This window comes from Leptonychotes weddellii, chromosome 6 (genome assembly GCF_054177405.1).
Source record: "Leptonychotes weddellii isolate Sample4059 chromosome 6, ASM5417740v2, whole genome shotgun sequence".
Lineage (NCBI taxonomy): Eukaryota > Metazoa > Chordata > Mammalia > Carnivora > Phocidae > Leptonychotes > Leptonychotes weddellii.
The window spans coordinates 128,276,485-128,297,182 of NC_138374.1; the positions used below are offsets into that span (position 1 = coordinate 128,276,485).

Below are 20,698 nucleotides of genomic sequence, written 5' to 3' on the forward strand. Positions count from 1 at the left end.
GTCTCATAAATCAGGCATACTACAGTTGAGCTTTCCTCGGACTTCTGTCTTCTTTATATGGTTTCTGTAAACATTTTTGACTACCTTTGTTCCCCGACCCTAGGAACAGGGCCAGGGTAAGTTCTCATTACTTACTGCTTAAGGTAAATTAGGTATAAATGTGTATAAAGTCACCCACTACTTTTTATCTGTTCAGAGACCACATTGCACTTGTGGTTAAAAACAGATGTTTTTCTCAGGTAATAAGAGAATTGGGTTTCTAAAATCCCATGTGTTTTAAATTATGTGTATGTGGATAGCAAAAATGTGTGTATTTAATCTTATTACTAATATTTAATAATTTGTATAGTAAAGACTAAAAAAGTTAGTATTACTTAATGTTTCCTGGATTCAGTTAGGACATTATGAAGATCTCAGTCATAATTTGTTTTTAATAAGTTTTTCTTTTGCTCTGTACATAATATTGTCACTTATGGTTCATTTTAGTCCTCTGCCCATTCTGGCTCCAGGAACTGTTCAGACACAGGCTCTATTAGGCAGAGAATTAGACTTAATCCACTTGGTTAGTCTGGGGCTGTAAGCGAACTTGGGTGTTTGATTTCTCTAATCATTTTATTCACATGATACCTAACCTACTGAAAGCTTATAATCCCCTCCCTTCTGATAATTATAACTTACTAAGATCATAAGTAAAAGATTAAGATACAAATGATTTTCACTTTAAAGGGGAGACTTGGAAGAAATACGAAAGGTGTCATTTTATTGACTCAGAATCCGATATGCTAAAGACATGGGTCAATGGAATACATCATAAGGCTGCCAGATTGTCACAACTTTACCATCTAGTGATCTGAACACCAAATATAACTAAATTACATCTAGTTAGGAATGAAACAAAAGATTTTTTCTTTATAAGTTTTTAATCCATCAAAATACATATTCTCAAATATATAGTTTAATGATTCTCTTTTTCAGGTTGCTGTGAAAATAATAGACAAAACTCAGCTAAATCCGACCAGTCTACAAAAGGTATTTAATTATTTTAATAGTAATTAATTAGAATATGAGTTTATTAATATATGATATTCTGTAAAGTCAGTTATCCTAAATTTCCTATTAGGTAAAATACTACATGTCAGCAGTATCTGAAGGAAGGACATGGTATAAAACATAATATTTATATTTAATAATATTTCAATTATATTTATCAAGTAGTTGTTTGAGAAGTATCTACAACTCAAATTCATACACCATAGGAAAGGAATTTATGTCTTTTAATTCAGTAGAATAAAACTTTGTAACAAATATTTTGAAACACTCATGATTCTGTTTTGTTTAAAAATCTGTTTATAGTTAAATTGCCCATAGACGGTTTCCTTTTATTGCTTCACTTTCTTTTCTTCCTTTTCCACAGGAACTAGTCCCTCAGCTAGCTTAGAATAAAAAATATGAACATTTCTTCAAAGAGTGCAAATAAAAAACAGCAAGGGGAGGAAAAGAAAGGAGTGAGGGTGGAGATTGCCCTGCTTAAACCTAGGAAAAGCTCTTTCAGGTTGCTCATTACTTATCTGGGAGAAGTTTCTCAGATACACATTTTAGTACATTAAGAATGAAGCAAATATTTTAACCCTTACGCCATATGTGTTAAGTTTGTATATGGCAAATTAGTATACATTGTGATCTTTATTAAAATGTAGTAGGATCATGGTCACATATGGAAATGTGACAGATAACTTTTGAGTTCCTAAAAGAGGTCGAATCTTAATGTAAGAACTTTTTAGTATGGTGTGTTTAACTATACTTGCAGTCATTTTAACGTTAAATTAAAAATTTGGGTCTGTGATATCAAGGCTCTCCCACTTAGCTCAGTGCCAGATAACTCAGTTTATTTTATCTACTTCTACTCAGAGATCTTTGTACTACTTACTGAGATTCCTTTTAAATTTAGCAATCAATGTAACTTTTATAGCACTGATATTTCTGATCAGGGAGAACAAAATATTTGCTTCATTCTTTTTTTTCCTCTGTGAAATGGTATACCTTATGGATGTCTTCTGGGAGAAACTTCTAGCACCAGTCTGTTAGCTAATTAGGATGCAGTGGTAAGAGTTATAAAAAAGTATCCTCTCTGGGCAGATGAATTACCCAAAGATGCTCTTTCCCTGGGCTGGAGCCACAGTGGGGCAGATTTTGCCACCCCTCTGCCAGGAATCTTCTAAAAATGCACAAAGTGCTTACGTGTGCCCCGTGGCCCCATCCATCACCCATCTGGCTTCTCCACTCTTCCTGGATTAATCTGCGAGTTGCTCTAGTAAACCGAGTGATTTTAAGTGACATTAAGTGATTGAGGCCTGTTTTGCAAGTTAGATGCCCAGTAATATGACCCCCACTCAGTCTTTGCCAAAGGGGCCCAGAGAAAGCTGTAGGACCACAGTTGCACTTGTTGAAACACGCAAACGTGAAGCTGAATGTTGCTTTATTTATCTGAATAACTAAAACATGAACTTGATGACAAGTAATTTCTGTTGTAAATTCTGCTAATCTTGCTGATGAAGTGTTGCTTTTCCAAATAGGTATATAAAGAATGATGGCAATTTTGTTTTCTTTAATCTATGCAAATAAAATCCAAGGAAAGATATGTTCACTAAATGTAGCTCTGTACACTGTGGGTGTGTCATTATTTTTGAAATTTTCATTTATGCTCATAGATTTGCTCTCAGTTAAGAGTTTTGAAAACAAACAACAGACAAGGCTTATAGAACATTCAACATGTGGCCAGTAGGATCTCCCAGTCTCTTTTTATATCTAAAAAAGCAATAATGAATGAGAAGTATAATCTGTTAGTTTTCCTTAGCATTGACAGTGAAGTCCTTTAGGTAAAAAATAGCAAAACACGTTGTCCATGTCATTGGTGTGCTTATTAAAAGGCAGATAATGATAACACATATATTTGAAATAAGGATTCATTTTAATCTAATTTCCAAAAGCATTTGGTTAAATCTTCTTCTGGACTTGATCTGAATTTAAGCTGATTCCCATCCTTTATGTTCTCTTTTGTGTGTAACATATTTATAGGAAATAGTACTTTCCTTTGCCAACATCAGTGATAGACAAAGTAACCTAAATTTGATACTGCAACTGTTTAAAACTTCTAAAATATAAAGCTCTCAAAAACAGTTTGGTCTTTGGAATTGTTAAGCATCTTTGGCTTCAATGTTGTTTACGTAATATGCTCATATTATTTTGTATCATATATTTTGAATTAGTGGGATCCAATTTAGTGAGTTTTCATCATTTAAAAATTATTTGAGTTCATTGCTGTATTTACCCCTTCCTCTTTGGACCATGAGTCTCACCTGATATTTTAATTAGTGTTTTTTGGGGTAGGGTTTATGAACTAAACTAGCAATTCCTGGGGATCTTTTAAGCAGCCTAATAATGTTGGAAGAAAAGCAAAACAATGAAGCAATTTTGTTGATAGTTCATGTACTCGAAATGTAAGATTAATTCATTTTTTCAGAAATTCCACTGAGTTTTTAAACTTGGACACATTAGTTTACACATGGATGACAAAGTCTGTGTTAGCCTTTCTGAGCTCATAGCCATGTGGGTGCAGTTTATCTATCTTCTGTGTATTGTTTATTAATTTGTATTTTCTGTTGTTTTACTATGTTGCATTATAGTCTCAACTCACAAAAACTTTCGGCTCAGTGGTTCTGAAGTGATTTGCTGAGTAGTAAAGCCTGAAATGAGAATGGAGGTACGACTGCTGTAACTCAGAATTATGTCCTTAAATAATAAAGAGGGCTGCAGCATTGCAACGACATAGACTGTGAATCTCTGTGCTAGGACAGTGGTTTTGTACAAGCAGGGAAAGTACAATCAATTTTCAGTTAACTGACATCTGAGAATTGGACTTATTAAGTGAATAATCCGTTTACGCCTAATGTCTGGTATGTTATCTGTTGTGTAAAATGTTGTCAGATGGTGACCTAAGCCATTTAATCTTTGGTGAATTTTCAGATAAAGCCCAGCAACCTTTCTGGTAAGCTAGTTAAGTTTTCTAGAGCATCTGCAAAATAATTTTTACCATGGTCACTACAGGTAGAGAGGAGGACAGAACCATGGAAGCAATATTCAGAATTAAATTTCTGTTAGCAAATTATCAAGAAACCAAACTTGTAAAAGCAGTCATACAATTATTGACACATATTTTTATCAAGAAGAGAGCAGAAGAAGCTCTTTGGCAGGGTTCCTTAACAAATCTCTCTGTTGGACATATGTTGAAATACTAGTTACTGTCACATATGCATGCTTTAAAGCATATTTTACTTTATTGTTCTTTTCACATGTGTGGGCCATTTGAAGGAAAAATCTTGACCAATTCTTTTGTGGGTTGGTGAAAATCTAAATGATAAGAGTTAACATTTTGTGAGCTGGGTTGTAGACTGCAAAAGTTGTCTTCGAATTAGTTTTTCCCTTCAAATTAGAGGATGTCTGAGTTGAAGGCATAAATTTGTGACCCTGCCTACAGTTGAGACAGCCCAGGAAGAGAATACAGAAAGAAGAGAAGACCAAGCTTTTTTTTTGGAGAGCCTTTTTTTTGGAGAGTGTATATGGGGGCAGTAATTCTGCAAGGAATGATGCTGCCATGCGAATAAATAAGATTATACCTATGCCCAGTCACTCAATATTTCATTTGCCATGAAATTAGTGGTTAGCAACACACCTCTGATCTTGATTTGGCTTTGAAGGAAATATTGAAAACAGGTTATCATGAAATCATGGCTATTAAAAGATGTCTCTTTAGCGTACAGTGTGAAGAATTGGTGGGAAGTATATCTTTGAAACTGAAATATGATGGATTTTGAGGGAAAAGGTGTTCAAACAAGTTTCCTTTAAAAGGTGATACCAATAATGTTAATGTCTATCTAGAAATATGTTGAAGGTAAGATAACCAGATTTTCTGAAAAAAACAAAAAAAAAGTTTCAAGTAGTCCACTGACCAAAAATTTGACTTTTCTAAACCTTGTTGGCCCTCTTTAGTTATTGGACAGAAGGGTCAATGACCTATCTTTGGGCGTGTTTAACACACAAATGCTATATCCAAATGTGAAAGATAACCTTCCCGAGCAAGCATATCCAAAGAGTATATTAAGAATTCATTTGCTATTATCCTTCCAATCGAAACTTCTGGTCTTCCAACTTTTCCGTGTGATAAGATTAGCAGTCTAGACTGGAACCTGTCTGAGAGCTGTACATAATCTTCAGGGAGAAAGATCTTTGTAAAGTAATCAATCTGAATGTCGCTGACACATCATCTGATGCTGGTTCCTTTCTCCAATCTATATGATCATGACTTAGGATTTTTTTTTAATTCAGTAGAAATAAAAAATTTTAAAAAACCTTGAAATGGAAACTCTCTTATGGTCGCTAAGTGCCATTGAGCCTGATACATGTGTTCATTAATTCTTAATCTAACAAGAATTTATTGAAAGAAGGTTGTATTTCTCCATATATTTTCTTCTGTTTTTTGGCTCCTCCTTTTGTGTTTCCTTTATGTAGAGTCATTGCCTTTTCTGTTGGCTTCGATGTTAGACCCCCACAAAGCTTGGTCTTCTTTTCTTTCTGTATTCTCTTCCTGGGCTGTCTCAACTGTAGGCAGGGTCACAAATTTATGCCTTCAACTCAGACATCCCCTAAATTTGCTTGTAATTTCTCAAAGATAGCCCAAACTTATCATATCCAAAACTGAACTCCTGATCTCCGCCCCACTTGCTCAGTACCTAGCCCACCTGGTGTTCTTCCAGCATCCTCTCTCAGTGAATGACACTGTCCTCGAGTTGTGCAAGCCAGAAGCCCAGAAGAGCCCTTGACTCCTCACTCTTCCTTTTTCCCACCCTCTAGTCTATGCTTGGGTTGTGCAGATTTTGTCTTACAAAGCTTTTGAGAACATCTGCTTTTATCTTTTCCCATCACAACCACTCTAGACAAAGCTGCTGTTGTCTGTCCTGGGAACTGCCCCCTTAGCCTCCCAGCTGGCCTTTCTGCATCCACTTTGCATCCCTCTGTACCTGTGCACACGCACACACACCCACACACCCACACACACAGTTTAAAAAGTCATCAAGAATACAGAGTACCTTCATTTAAACTTCGAGATGGCATTCCATTTTTGGTGGTCTGGAAATCACATTCATTGACAAGGTGTACAAGGCCCCACCTTCCTCTTCCACCTCATGGCCCACCAGCTCCCCACAGCCTCTGCCCCGCCCCATCTCCTGCTCTTGCAGCTTCAGTACTGCACAGACACCAGGCCTTTGCAGCTCTTCACCCCACCCTCCGCCTAAGGCACGCCGCCCCCCTTCACTTCATTCATCCTTATTCATTCCTCCCATTTCAGCCTTAGAGTCATTTCTTCAGGGAAACCTTTGCTGTCCACAACAATGTTAAATCTCTCTGCCCTTCCTAAAATTAAGAGCTCATAACCAAGGATTATTCATAAAGAATTGCTTTAGTTTTTATTTGTTTTACTCTTGATAGTAGGTTTTTTTTGGGTGGTTTTTTTTTGGTGTTTGTATTCAGTCTCTGACTCTTAACACCTCTATTCTAATTGCTTGGCCTTTATTGGCTATAAAGCATATGTCTATTTCTATATTCTCAAGAAACTACATAAGATTTACTGAAGTGTAGATGTGGAAGGATTTTCTCTTGGAAATGGGGTTGGCTAGAAATCTAAATCACCTTTGAGTCTTAGACTAAACCATCTGGCTGTTTTATTTTATTTTTTTTACGATTTATTTGTTTATTTATTTATTTATTTATTTATTAGAGAGAGAGTGTGTGAGCACTGAGCGTGGAGCCTGATGTGGGGCTCTGTCCCAGGACCATGAGATCATGACCTGAGCCAAAACCAAGAGTTGGCCGCTTAACCAACTGCACCACCCAGGTGCCGCTCATCTGGCCATTTTAAAAGTCATATTGTCATTTTGTTATTTGAAGAGCCATACTCTTATTTTTTTCTAATTTGGGCAGTTTGTTGACATAGTAAACTGGCTTATTTATAGTTTTTGGATGAGGACTTCAAAATGTCTTTCCCATTCTAAAAAAAGTTGCTTTCTTATGACATTTGTTAGACTAAACTGTTTCATTTCTATTTTTTTTTTAAGAAATAAAATGTCACATGCAACTGAAGCCTTATGTGTTATTTCTGGGTTCTATTCCTGTATTTTCCTACCTGTAAATAACTACTATTCTGAATTTGATCTTTCTTATTCTCATTCACATTTAAAACATTTTTCACATATGTGTTTCTATATGTAAAATACTACATATTATTTATTTTTAAACCTCTCATCTTTGTACAACTCGTTTTTTTCAAGTAACATTGTCCTACAGTTTTAGTCATGTTAGTCTTTATAGTCTAGTGCATTTATTTTCACTACTGTTATTGCATACCATTGTATGAGTATGCTGCAGTTTACCCATTTACTTATTAATAGATATACTACAGTTTGTGTATTTTTGTTGGTGGATATGTAGATTGTTCCTGGTGTTTTTGTGTTTCGCTTTTTTTCCCTAGTTAGTTAGCTTTTCATTTTTGCTGTAAAAGCAGTGTTGCTGCAGTGATCATATTGTGTATATCTTTTTTGTGAAGATGTATGAAAGGATGTATGTCTCCCAGCAGACTTATTAGGATGTATCTCTCCAAGCAGAATTGCTAGGCTGAAGGTCATGCATATCCTCAATTTTACTAAATAATGTCAAATTGCTTTTCTGAGTGGTTGCACCAGTTTACACTTCTGCTAACACCGTGTGAGATTTACTGCTGCTCTACATTTTTGCCTGCACCTTATATTAATACCGGATTTCTTAATTTTTGTCAACCTTATGGATGCATTATGATATCTCATTTTAATTTCCATCATTTCTAACTCAAACTGTTTTCAAATTTGATCTATTTTATGTTTAATATCTTTTGTCTGAAATTACTTGATTCGCTATCTCAAGCAGTACATTTATTTAGCACCAGCTTGAGCTCGGAATTGTACAAGGCCTTGGGAAGGACTCAAGCAATATAAAATTGGTACCAGTTATAAGAAATAAGAGTCTTACAATCTTGTAATCTGTCTAGATGAAACTTGGGAAAGTGGCCCAGCCTGTCTTTTAAAAAGCATTTCCTTCTCTTAACTTTGCAACAGTTGACTTACAAGTTGTCAAGGTTGGGAAGCAGTACTGAACAGCCATTTTTTTTTTTTTAGTTAGAAATCATCTAATATATATTCATTTACTTGTATTCAGATCTCTTTTTTCCAACTACCATTTCATGGGAAGAACTTGAGAAATTTGCCTAAGTTGTTATACTACTAGCCATAACTTTATAAAATATGTGGTGTGTCCATAAGATGTCTGAAGGCTGAAAAAAGAGTGAAGTGATGATCCTAGAAATTTAAAAGCTGAAAGTGTAATCTATAGGGTTCTGTTAATATAGGCATATCATATGTAAAATCCCTAAATGGATGGGCACCTCCGAGAGAGTCTAAACGAGGACCCAGCAGTCTCTAGGAGCTGAATGTCATTTGCAGGGTCAAGCAATGCCCACACCTCTCATTAATAGACTGGTAAACGGCTATCAAAGATACAGATGGAATTTTTATAAAGATTACAGTGAAGGCAAAGAAGGGGGCTCCTGCCCTCACCAAACCCAAATCAGAACAAAATACTGGAAAGGCCAAGAAGGCTGTGTCGAAAGGCACAAGAATATCTGAATGTCACCCTCCTCCTACGAGCCCAGTTCCCCATGACCAGTGACAGCCTGGAAGAGCTCTCCCAATGGGAGCAAGCCTGACCACTCTGCCTTTGTCATGTTCCCCATGGCCACAAGTGTTTTCCATCTGCCTCAAGACCACAGAAGCAGTGAAGGAGTCCTGTGATCTTGAAGCCAAGGGCAACACGGTGAGCAGGTCCTGTGTAAGGAGGATGATGTGCATTTGACTGGCCCCTGACTATGGTGCTTTGGGTGTAAATAGAACGAGGATTGTCTAAGCCATGTCCACGTGGCTATGTCTAAATATAACAGATTTTCGCACTATCAAAAAAAGAGTAAGAATCAAAAGGAATAGAAGCGGTAGGAAGGAAGAGAACAGTTGAGAAGAGAAACGGAAAATGCTCATAAACGAGGCAAATACTGGTAAACACTAATGGAGTTTGACTGACCATGACCTTAAGCCCTGACTAGAAGGACTGAATTGAAAAGTAAATATCTCTCTTGTTTACTCACTTCAGTTACCTGGAACAATGCCAAGAACCAAGAAGGCAACACTCCAGGCCTCTGAAAAACTAACTAGAATAGCTGTCACGAAGTACAAACAGTAAAAGCCCTCTCTGCCTCGTAGTCAGAGAAAACCCACCTCAGGCCTTCACGCAGCACTCATTTCTCTAATTGGACATACAAGATTCGAACAAACTCTGGCCTTGATTTCAGCCCACAGCAAAGCTAAAACAGTAAGTTTGGAGAGTATTAGTGAATTCGGAGCATTCCTGCTAAGTTTAAGAATGCTAAAAATATCATGATGTCACAGTTTGTCACAGTTTGAAAACGAGCAAGAAAAAAATGAACTAAAAATTAGAATCCAAAACTCAAATAGTAGTGTGGGACTATTTAATATATATCTTTTCCTGGCTTGTACCTGACATAGGATACATAGAGTAATTGACTTTTTTTAACAATAACTGTCCATCTCAAGGTAGACTTCTTAGCATGGTCTAAATTTTCAGCTCTCCTTCTCCCCTCAACCGTCTCCACCTTTCCTAAGGAAGAGCAAGCACTGGGAAGATTGGCACCCTCGCTGATGACGGTCTGCTCTGGGCTAAGAGATCACGTATATGTGGCTCACTGTCTCTCTCTCTCTCTCTCTCTCTCTGCTTCCTTTGACTCAGGCAGCTGATGCAGAGGCTCTGACATTAACTAGTCCTGTCCCTTTCCTGTGTGCAGCCAGCTGGAATATTGCGGTTTAGGGGAGGGCTGAGGGGAGTTGTGAAGAGGAGGAGACATCTTAGACCTTTTACTAAAGCCATGGGCTACTATTCAGTTGGCCCCGGTTCTCTTGATTTGTAGTGCTAATGACCCAAATCTAGCTGACAGTTGAAGTGTTTCTTTGGGAAGAAGGGTGATTGGTGGGTCAGGCTACTGGCACTTCATTGTCCTAGGTCAGTGTGCCCCTTAAAACACACTAATCCCTTCTCCCAGCAGCAGCCGCTCTTCTTCTTTCCACAACCGCCTGTCAGTTTTAGTCTACACACACCCAACCCTCACAGGCCCATTCATGCTTTTGCTTATTACGGTTTTTTCCTCACTCCTTGTCAGTGACTGCTGAAGGAGAGGAAACTAAGGATAGAACAATATATTGAAGACATCGCTGAGATGGCTATGTATTATTTTTTTCACTGGAATAAAACATTACTTTCTCATGAGAACTTTGGCCCTTCCTGACTATTTCCCTGGTTTCACCTCCACATGGCTGTAGAGTGGCCTTCAATTTAGGTATACTTTTGTTAGGTGCCCCAATTTTCAGAAGATAATTTTTTTTTTTTAAAGATTTTATTTATTCATTTGAGACACAGAGATACAGAGAGAGAGAGCATGAGCAGTGGGAGAGGCAGAGGGAGAGGGAGAAGCAGACTCCCGGCCAAGCCAGGAGCCTGATGTGGGGCTCGATCCCAGGACCCCGGGATCATGACCTGAGCCGAAGGCAGACGCTTAACCATCTGAGCCACCCAGGCGCCCCGGAAGATAATTTTTTTAAGGATTTTATTTAATTGAGAGAGAGAGAAAGCCAAGAAAGAGAGAGCAGGAGCAGGGGGTGGGGCAGAGGGAGAAGGAGACTCCCCGCTGAGCAGGGAGCCCAACGCGGGACTCAATCCCAGGACCCTAAGATCATGACCTGAGCCGAAGGCAGACGCTTAACCCACTGAACCACTCAGGCGCCCTCAGAAGATAATTTTAATCCTATCTCTAGCTCATCTCTGTTCTTGGTAGAACAGAATGGCTAAATTCTAGGTTCCGGTCAGGGACTGCATTCATGAATTCATTGCCACTCAAAAACCCAGCTTATGAAATAAACAACAAAAACCAGTAATTATGGAGAATTGCTTGAAGGATATGCAGCTAATCCTTTCCTTTAGATTACTGATTCTCAAACATGGAGCTGCCAGGAGACATCAGTATCTTTTCATTAGTTATAAGATACATCTCAACCAGTTTGCTTCCAAAACTACCAAATTTGCCAGTAATTGCATAAAAATTAATGAGAATAAACTCAAGACTACCCATGTGACAGTATTGTCTCCAGTCTTGCAATCTGATGAGTTTTCTTGAGGCAAGAGAAGGAAGAGGAGCTAGAACTAGAGCCGGTGTGGCCTGTCCGTGCCACCCTTCTTGGACTGCCTTCTGGAAGTGCCCTTGCTAGTGAGGAAGTATGTGGGAGCCCCTCTTGCACTGCAGTGAGGAGCTGTTAACTGAAGAAGTATGCTAATGGGAGGAATTATTAAAAATGATCTGGACATTTAACATTTAAATTGAACAACCTACATAACCACTGACCAGTCTCTTCACGTAAGGCCAAGGATCCCCCTCCTCTCCTAGTTTGGGTCTGTTGATTGGCATTCAGCTTCGTTTATCCTGCACATATGTCACCCATAAACTCACATTTGCTTCTGTTTCCAGTTTTCTTTTCTTTTTTTTTTAATTAATAAAGGGAGAATTTAAAGACACCCAGAACGATCTGAGAGCAGACCCCTAGATTTTATTTTCATCTTTGACATTTATCTTGCCCACACTTAAGTGGACAGCAGCTTTTATCTAGTATTTACAGATTATTCAATTTGGCTTGTTTTGTTAAACAACAAACTTTAATTCATTGGTTTAAGTAATATTTAATTGCACTGGACAGACTTTAAGGCAACCACTAATGATCCCCACTTCTGGTGTTCCATCTTTGTATAATTCCTTTTCCTTGAATGTGAGCAGGACCTCTGACTTGTTTCTAACCAATACAATATGGAAAATGTGATGGGATTTCATTCCCACGATTACATTGTGTTATATAGGACTGTCTTGCTAACCAACTTGCCCTGGAGATTATCCTTGCTGGCTTGATAAAGTAAATGGCCATGTTGGAGAAGCCTGCTTGGCAAGGGCAAGGGAGCAGTCTCTAAGAGGTCAGGGTGGCCTCCACTCAAGAACCAGCAAGAAGCCGGAGTCCTCAGTCCTATTGCTGCAGCCTGGGTTAGTTTGGAAATGGATTCTTCCCCAGTTGGGCTCTGAGATGAGAGAGCAACACCTTGACGGAAGCCGGAGGACCCAATGAAGCCCTGCCCAGAATACGGATGCCCAGAAACCATGAGATGATACACGTGTGTTGTTATAATTGCTAGGATGTGGTAATTTCTTATTCAGCAATAGAAAGCTAATATATTAGTTAAATTATCTGTTTGCAGTAACATCTATAGCTGACAAATAGGTTTGGGGCCTAGATAGCCTTTGGTAAGCGTGCTGTTCATCAGCTTTGGGAGTGCGAGGGTACAGGGAGCACCACGGACTGTGAGCGTGGAGGGTGCTCAAGCATTGGCCGGGAGGTTGCAGAGGGCGTGTAGAGTAACGGTTGAGTAAGTGGAGCCCAGTTACAAGCTTCTATACTGCAGTGCTTGTGAGTTGTGATTTTATAGTCAAATACAACAACTTAACAGAGAAAATCTTAATTAAGAAAGCAAGACCAAATGAAGCAAACAAAGGTCATTTACTTATGTGTAAGCGTAGGAGAGCCAGATTGGTATCGGGGACTTTTCTATTAGAAATACACAATAACGATAATACTGATGAATTCAAGTGACAGTTACAGTAATGCTGCTCCTATTAATAACAAATCTAGCCACTTTTAAAATCTGTATAATATAGCAAAACCAAAATAGAGACTATTTGTGTTTATTCTTTATCATACTTTCTTCGGGTGTGGGGTGGAGGTTCAGAAGGAAAAAATCAGTATTTAAAAAATATAAAGTTCAATATCTAAAAATATATATATATATACACCTTAGTTACAAATAAGTGTTTTTCCTTATAAAATGATTTTTTTAATGTTTAGGTGGTTTATTTTATTATTAAATGCTTATAAAATGACTTCATGAAAGCCATGAGAAAATAAGAGGCTGCCATAGTATTTGACTTGTTTTTCTGGGGGGGAAGAAACTCTTTGGTTACAGTAAAACCCAGGATCATCAGAGTTGTAAGTTGCAATTTTATATGTGAATTTTATCTACTCATGTGTGAACTTTATCTGCTGATGTGCTGTAGTAAGAAAAAAAAGAGTTGAAACCAGAATTACAAATTTTCTGAAAATCTGACCTACAGAGTGCTGCCCCTGCCATCAGCCAAGGGAGTCCCTGGGCAAAGGTGACCTCATGATAGGCCCCCTTACTTCCTCTTTCTCAGGGAGGTGAGGGTCTTATTTGGAGGAGGGTTCATCAGGTGAGCAGAGAGAGGAGGCCTGGGTGGTGTCAGAAGCTAAGTAGAAACCCTGAGTGTGTACTGAGGGGACTGCCCACCCAGAACACAGGAGATCCCACAGAGCTCCACCCCTGCTGTCAGTCCTCTGAAGTCCTGGTGGGGGGATAGTCACCTGGATTCCAGGACCCCGTGGGCACACTTCCCTCTGCTGACCTGAGGCCACCCCACTCAGACCAAGGCCCTCCACCTCTCTGAGACCCACAAGGAAGAAGTGAGGGAGTGTGACTTCTGGCTCCCTCTGCCTAGGGCCTCCAGGGTTACTCATATGAATGACCCATTTTCTACAAGGTATACGATGAACAATCCATGTTCACTACTATCCACAGCCATCTGGTATTGTTGGAGATTGGAATGGGCTCAAATACTGGCTTGAAAAGACTCAGGAAAGCAAACAACTGATTAAAAACTGGTCAAATGATCTGAACAGATATCTCAAGGAAAATCTGTAGGTGGCAAGTAAGCCTATGGAAAGATGGTCAGCGCCATCTGTTATTAGGAGTTGCAGATTGAAACAACAATGAAATAACACTACACACCTATTAGAATGTGAAAATCCAAAACACTAACAACACCAAACGCTGCTAAGGAGGTGGAACAGCAAGGCCTCTCATTGCTGGTGGGAACACAAAATGGTAGCCCACTTGGAAGACAGTTTGGTAGTTTCTTACAAAACTCAACAACCATATAATCCAGCATTCATCCTCCTTGGTATTTACCCAAATGAGTTGAAAACTTATGTCCACACAAAAACCTACACACAGTTTATAGCAGCTTTATTCACAGTTGTCAAAACTTGGAAGTAATAAAGATGTTCTTTAATAGGTTAATGGATAAATAAACTGCTACATTGATATAATGAAATGTTATTCGGTGCTAAAAAGAAATACTCTATCATAAAGTAATGAAAAGACATGGAAGAGGGGCGCCTGGGTGGCTCAGTTGGTTAAGCGACTGCCTTCGGCTCAGGTCATGATCCTGGAGTCCTGGGATCGAGTCCCGCATCGGGCTCCCTGCTCGGCAGGGAGCCTGCTTCTCCCTCTGACCCTCCCCTCTCATGTGCTCTCTGTCTCTCTCATTCTCTCTGTCTCAAATAAATAAATAAAAATCTTTAAAAAAAAAAAAAAAGACATGGAAGAACCTTAAACGTATATTACTAAGTGAAAGAAGTCAATCTGGAAAGGCCACATACTATATGATTCCAACCATATGATCTTCTCAAGAAGCAAAAGTATGGAGAAAGTAAAAAGATAAGTGGTTGCCAGGGATTTATAGAGAGGGAAGGATAAATAGGTGAAGCACAGGGGATATTTAGGGCAGTGAAACTATTCTGTGTGATACTGTAATGGTAGATATTTGCCATTATACATTTGTCAAAACCCACAGAATTTACAGCACCAAGAATGAACCCTAATGTAAACTATAGACTTTGGGTGATAATGTATCAATATAGATTCATCAGTTGTAACAAATGTACCACTGTGGTGTGGGATGTTGATGGTTGGGGAGGTTGTGCATATATGGGGACAGGAGGTGCGTGCTAACTCTATACTTTCTGCTCAATTTTGTTGTGAAACTAAAACTGCCCTAAAAATAAATACCTATATTTTAGATATAATATACATGTACACATACACACACACACACACACACACACACACACACTCCTGATGCTATATTCCTCACCTCCTCCTGGTCCGTGTACCTGAGTGAGGCAGTTTGGTCAATGGGCACCTCTCTGAGACAGGTATTCAGTCTTGACAAGAGCCTGGTGGCAAACTAATAGCTGCTTTTTAAAACCCGTTAGCCGTTTTAGGGAGGGAATGAATCCAAAACCCTATGGGGCTCCCCTCTGAGTAGAGATTGTTTCCCTTTGTCAGAAGCAGTCAGCAAAACCATCAGTAACAGAGACTTATAGCTCAGAGGGGCCATTAGGGCTGTGGGTCCCAAAGATGGAAAAGACCAAGCAGCGTAGGCACTCAATATTTCTTGAGTTCTAGGCCTTCAAGTACAGAACAGGGGTGGAGGGCAAATTCAGCAAGACCTAAGAAAGTTGAAGGTGTATATACACCACTATCAAAAAATTAAGCCTCTAGGTATTTAAGGAAACACGTCAAGAATATTCATTATAACACTGATTGCAATAGTGAAAGTATATAAATAAGTTAAGCATTCTCAATAGAACAGTGTATAAACTGGTTTCCTCGTAATGGAACGGAGCAATTAAAGTAAATGGACCAGATCTATATACAACAGGGATAGAACAAAGAAACATTATGTTGAAGAAAAAATAAGTTTAGAGAAATAATTTCAGTATGACTCCATTTATATAAAGTTTGAAACACAAAAAAGTAATATTGCTATTTATATATACATGTATAGAAAATTATAAAAGTATGTAGCTTGTTACATACCAGCTTTAGGGCATTGGTTATATCTAGGGTGGGAAGGAGGAAAAAGAGGTGGGGATGAGTCTCTAGCTATGACTATAATGATCAATGTCTTAATGATATTTTATTAAATAAAAATATATTTTTTAAAGATTTTATTTATTTATTTGACAGAGAGAGACACAGTGAGAGAGGGAACACAATCGGGGAGTGGGAGAGGGAGAAGCAGGCTTCCCGCCGAGCATGGAACCCAATGCGGGACTCAGTCCCAGGACCCTGGGATCATGACCTGAGCTGAAGGCAGGCGCTTAACGACTGAGCCACCCAGGTGCCCTTTAAATAAAATTATTAATTAAATATTCATGGGACGCCTGGGCGGCTCGGTTGGTCATCCAACTCTTTTTTTTTTTTTTTAAAGATTTTATTTATTTATTCATGATAGAGAGAGAGAGAAACAGAGGGAGAAGCAGGCTCCCAAGGAGCAGGGAGCCCAATGCGGGATTCGATCCCAGGACCCTGGGATCATGACCTGAGCCGAAGGCAGACGCTTAACCATCTGAGCCACCCAGGCGCCGGGTCATCCGACTCTTGATACTGGCTTAGGTCATGATCTCAGGGTTGTGAGACTGTGCGCTGCATCGGGCCCTGTGCTCAGTGTGGAGTCTGCCTGAGATTCTTTCCCCCTCCTCCCTCTATTCCTCCCCCTGTTTGCGCGCACTCTCTCTCTATATATGTAATAAATAAAATATTTAAATGTAAAAAATTTTAAATTTTAAAAAATATTTTTCTTAAAAATAAAATCTTATGAAAATATGGCAGAATATTAGCATAAGTTGTTTATTTAATCTTGATGGTAGATACAGAGGTAGGTGCTATATTTATTTCTGTACTTTTTAACAAATTTGAAATATTTCATAATTCAAAAAGTGAATGAAGAACACTCAATTCAGGCAGAGGGGGAAAGCTTGTGCAAAGGCCCTGACTAGAGAGGAGTCTTAGCAAGTTCAACTGAGAAGGATGCTGGTTGGCTTGAGTGAAGTCCATCCAGGAGACATCCATCTAGATGTTATCTAGAGTGTCATGAGATAAGCATGGCAAGGTAAGCAAGATCTTGATTTTCAAGGCCTGGTAGCCCATGTTGAAGATTATGGATTTTGTGCTAATGGCACTGGGAAACCACCAGTGGATCTGAAATAGTGTAGTGCTGTGTGGATAATGGACTGGAGGGTGGGAGTACAGAAAAGGGAATGCTGAATGGATGTACAAAGATCTGTGGAATCCAGTGTTGCCAGTGGGGATGGATAGAATTGACAGATGTGAGATGAATTTTGGAGGTCGAGTCAATAGGTCTTGGTGATGGATCTGATGTGGAGATTTGGCGAAGGCATGTAGTTAAGGATGACTCCAGAGTTTCTGTAATAGCTGCTGGATGGATGTAGGGAGCTGGGGAAAGTCAGGCAAAGATCAAATTTGGTATGAGAAATCAAGTCTTGGGTTTGAATTCTTGTGAAAATATTGGGTAGATACTTGGATATAAAGGTTAGGATAAGAAGAATGCTCTGGATGAGAGATCTAAATTTAGGAGACATCAGGAAATTGACATTTGAAGCCATGATGAATCACCCAGCAAGAGTGAACTAGTTGCTTGATTGTGAACTTAACATGTACTCAAAGACAACATAGAGAAAAAAAAAATGCCAGGTCAGACTTGTAAAAAATGGGCCCGATACCGTAAAATAAAAGGAAAAGAATTTTTCACATTCGTGTTTCAAAAAGTGACTTATTTTCAGTATGTTTTGGTTTTATATAAGGTGGTAAATATATTTTTATTGTCCTTTACTACTATTATGCAAGTTTCCCTAAAAATGCTACTGAAAATAGTTTTGTTTCCTTTTCAAATTTTATTTAATGTAGGTTTACATCATTTAATCTTTCATAAAGTGTTCAACCAGTAGAGATGATTAAAGAATCAGGACCCCCCTCCCTGCCCCCAAAGAATGTTGGTTTGGGATAAAAATCATATGAAGGATCATTTAGTTTCATTTCCACAGTATTTTTATTTTATTCCCAGTAATGAAGAGTAGTCAGATAAAAATTTAAGTTTTATTGTATATGGTGTACACACACACACACACACACACACACACACAACCATCTGAATTCATCTTGTTAAAATTGTCCTGGAAATCAAGTGTCAGCAAAGTCAGAGTTGAACCTGAGGAACAAATCTCTTGTTTCTTTCTTAGCTCATTACCAGGATCTCCTACTGTCTTGTAAGAAGATATATTTCTTCAAGTGAATGATTTTAACAGAAATATGTCTACCTGTTTTCTTTAACAGTTGTTTCGAGAAGTACGAATAATGAAGATATTGAATCATCCTAATATAGGTATGAAATTTACATATACAATTAATGATGAAGTATATTCTTTAATTTGAAGCTATCTGAAAAGATAGAATTTTAAGGATGTTCTTTATAAAAAGAGTGATAACCTGAGAAAGTGATACTTTTAGTAAAAATAGATTATAAAGAAGTTAACTGAAGGCTACGGATGGCTATCTACTACTTTGCTGTTTTATGCTCTCTACTAAAATAATATATATGACTTGGAGTTAACGCATACGAATATTTTTTGTATCTCCTTACTAAATTGTTCTAGAGATTGCATGCCATTTGAGATATTTATAAGAAATGAATTCCAGATAATTTGATAATATGCATTTGGATTTGACCATAGTTTATAGGCAAAATCACTAATTTGAATTTTTAAGAAAATAGAATTTATTTCAGTTTTAGTTAATTTATTCCCAGAAGTTCTGGTTTTTCCCTACGTTTACAAATAAATATATTGACTACATATGTAGTCATTGGATTATAAGAAGTAAAAAGTAATTTTTCTTTTAATCTCATTTTCTTAACACTTGTTTCTTTCACACTTAAAAATCTTATGCTTACTAGAGATGTTAATGTGATTATTTGTGATGTATAATTTCAACTATGTACGTCTGATAACTTGGTGGTTTTTTAACCAGAAACTTTATAACACCACATATTATGGAATTTTTTTGTTTCTCTACCAAAGATTGTTTAACATTTTATGACAGGCTCATTATATAATACAGTCTCCTTTTAAGCTTTACTTAAAATTTTGTTATGCTGAGCTTGTTTTGTTATTTTAAGCTTTTCCTTTTTATTATATTATTCTCATTAGAAAAAGTAATGGTTTTTTTAATCCCAGAAACTTAACTCTTTTGACCCAGCAGTTGGTTACAAATCACTTTGTGGTAAGTAGTTTTCTTCCATAGTAGTCATAACCCTTGAGAGAATTTTTCAGTTTAAAATTATAATTAATAATTTTCAGTAAATACTCAAATTTTCCCCTGGCTTAGGGAAAATTTATACTTAAATTTTCTTAAAGCAGATCCAGTATATGCTAACAATTACAGAATTATATCTCTGATTTCTTTTTTCAGTAAAATTGTTTGAAGTTATTGAAACAGAGAAGACCCTCTATTTAGTCATGGAGTACGCGAGTGGGGGTAAGGATGAGAGGGATGGAAAAGTTATCTTTGATGAGACATACAGAATTATCAACACCCGAAGTTTCACTGTAACACTTATGTCTTCACTGTGATTAAGTGATATATCTTAAGTAAAATTCAGTGTTTACTTTCAGGACCTATTGATCCTACATTTAAAAGTCAGATTTTTGGCTAAGTTAAAAGTTGCCTAGGGACATTTTTCTAAACTCTAAATTTGCATTGTTACCTATGAATGTTTTGATTCTCTTATCTAAGTATTATATTATTGTGATTAGAATTGCTTGGCTATAAGGAAATTCTCAAATTCACAATGTATTTAATAAAGTTTATAGTAAAAGCATATTCTAGACCAGATGTTTATTTCAGTGACTGTTTATATATGACAGATTCCCGATATGCATGCATTTTCAGGATAATCCATAAAATGTTTCAATTTAAACAAGTATTGATTTATACATGTTATAAGTTAGAAGACTGAGTTGACAGAGAAATAAGATGTATTTGTAGAATATAATACATACTTTTGACTGCATAGTGTCAAGAGTAGGAGTGATTTTTAAACACTGGTATATAATAGAAAATCATTTTCATCTTCTGCACTTTCCGTCAAACGAGAGGTACATCAGCTCAAAATCACTATTGTGTTAGGCATAGGACTTTCTTAGAAACACATTTAAAATTTTTTGGAGATAAATCATTGAATAAGTAAAAAAAGAATGCTTGAAGGTTTTAAGCAATTGAAGAATTAAGAAGTTAAGCAATTAAAAAGGAGGGAGGGCAGCTGCAATTATTTAAACCACTTTGGCTAATTAACTTTTTTGCTAATCAATAGAAAACCTTAGGGTTGAATTTAGTGTTGATTCCTTTTAGCTAATAAAAGTGTATAGATTTTTATGGTAATTCAGATTTTATGTAACTTCGATAAAAAGGATTTTAGTCTATTGTACCTAAACTGTGTATTTTTATACTATTTCTTAGGTTTCTAAAAATGTTTACTACAAATATCACATATATTTTAATAGCTTTTTCTGTTTTTAATGCAGATTGAAAGTTTTAGTAGGTTTGGTTTTTTGCAAAGCCTTTTCTCATCCTGAAAGTATTTTGATGGAGGTTTTTTGACTTAACCTGAAAACCTATGTCATCAAGGTTTATTATTACAGGATTTTTAAAAAGTATTAATACAGCCATGTGAATTTGCATAAAA

General features: G+C 37.4%; 1 protein-coding gene across 10 annotated transcripts in view; it reads left to right on the top strand.

Annotated features, from left to right (window-relative positions):
• Positions 1–20,698, top strand: part of MARK1 (microtubule affinity regulating kinase 1) — a 116,443-nt gene that overhangs the window by 48,175 nt on the left and 47,570 nt on the right. For all 10 annotated transcript variants that reach the window (XR_014146600.1, XR_014146601.1, XM_031018464.2 and 7 more), the window contains exons 3-5: positions 976–1,029; positions 18,292–18,340; positions 19,426–19,491. Coding sequence is in view for 8 of the 10 variants with exons in the window: in XM_031018464.2 (XP_030874324.1) it covers positions 976–1,029; positions 18,292–18,340; positions 19,426–19,491 (169 nt within the window). In the remaining 2 variants the exon portion in view is untranslated. The remainder of the gene's footprint in view (positions 1–975; positions 1,030–18,291; positions 18,341–19,425; positions 19,492–20,698) is intronic.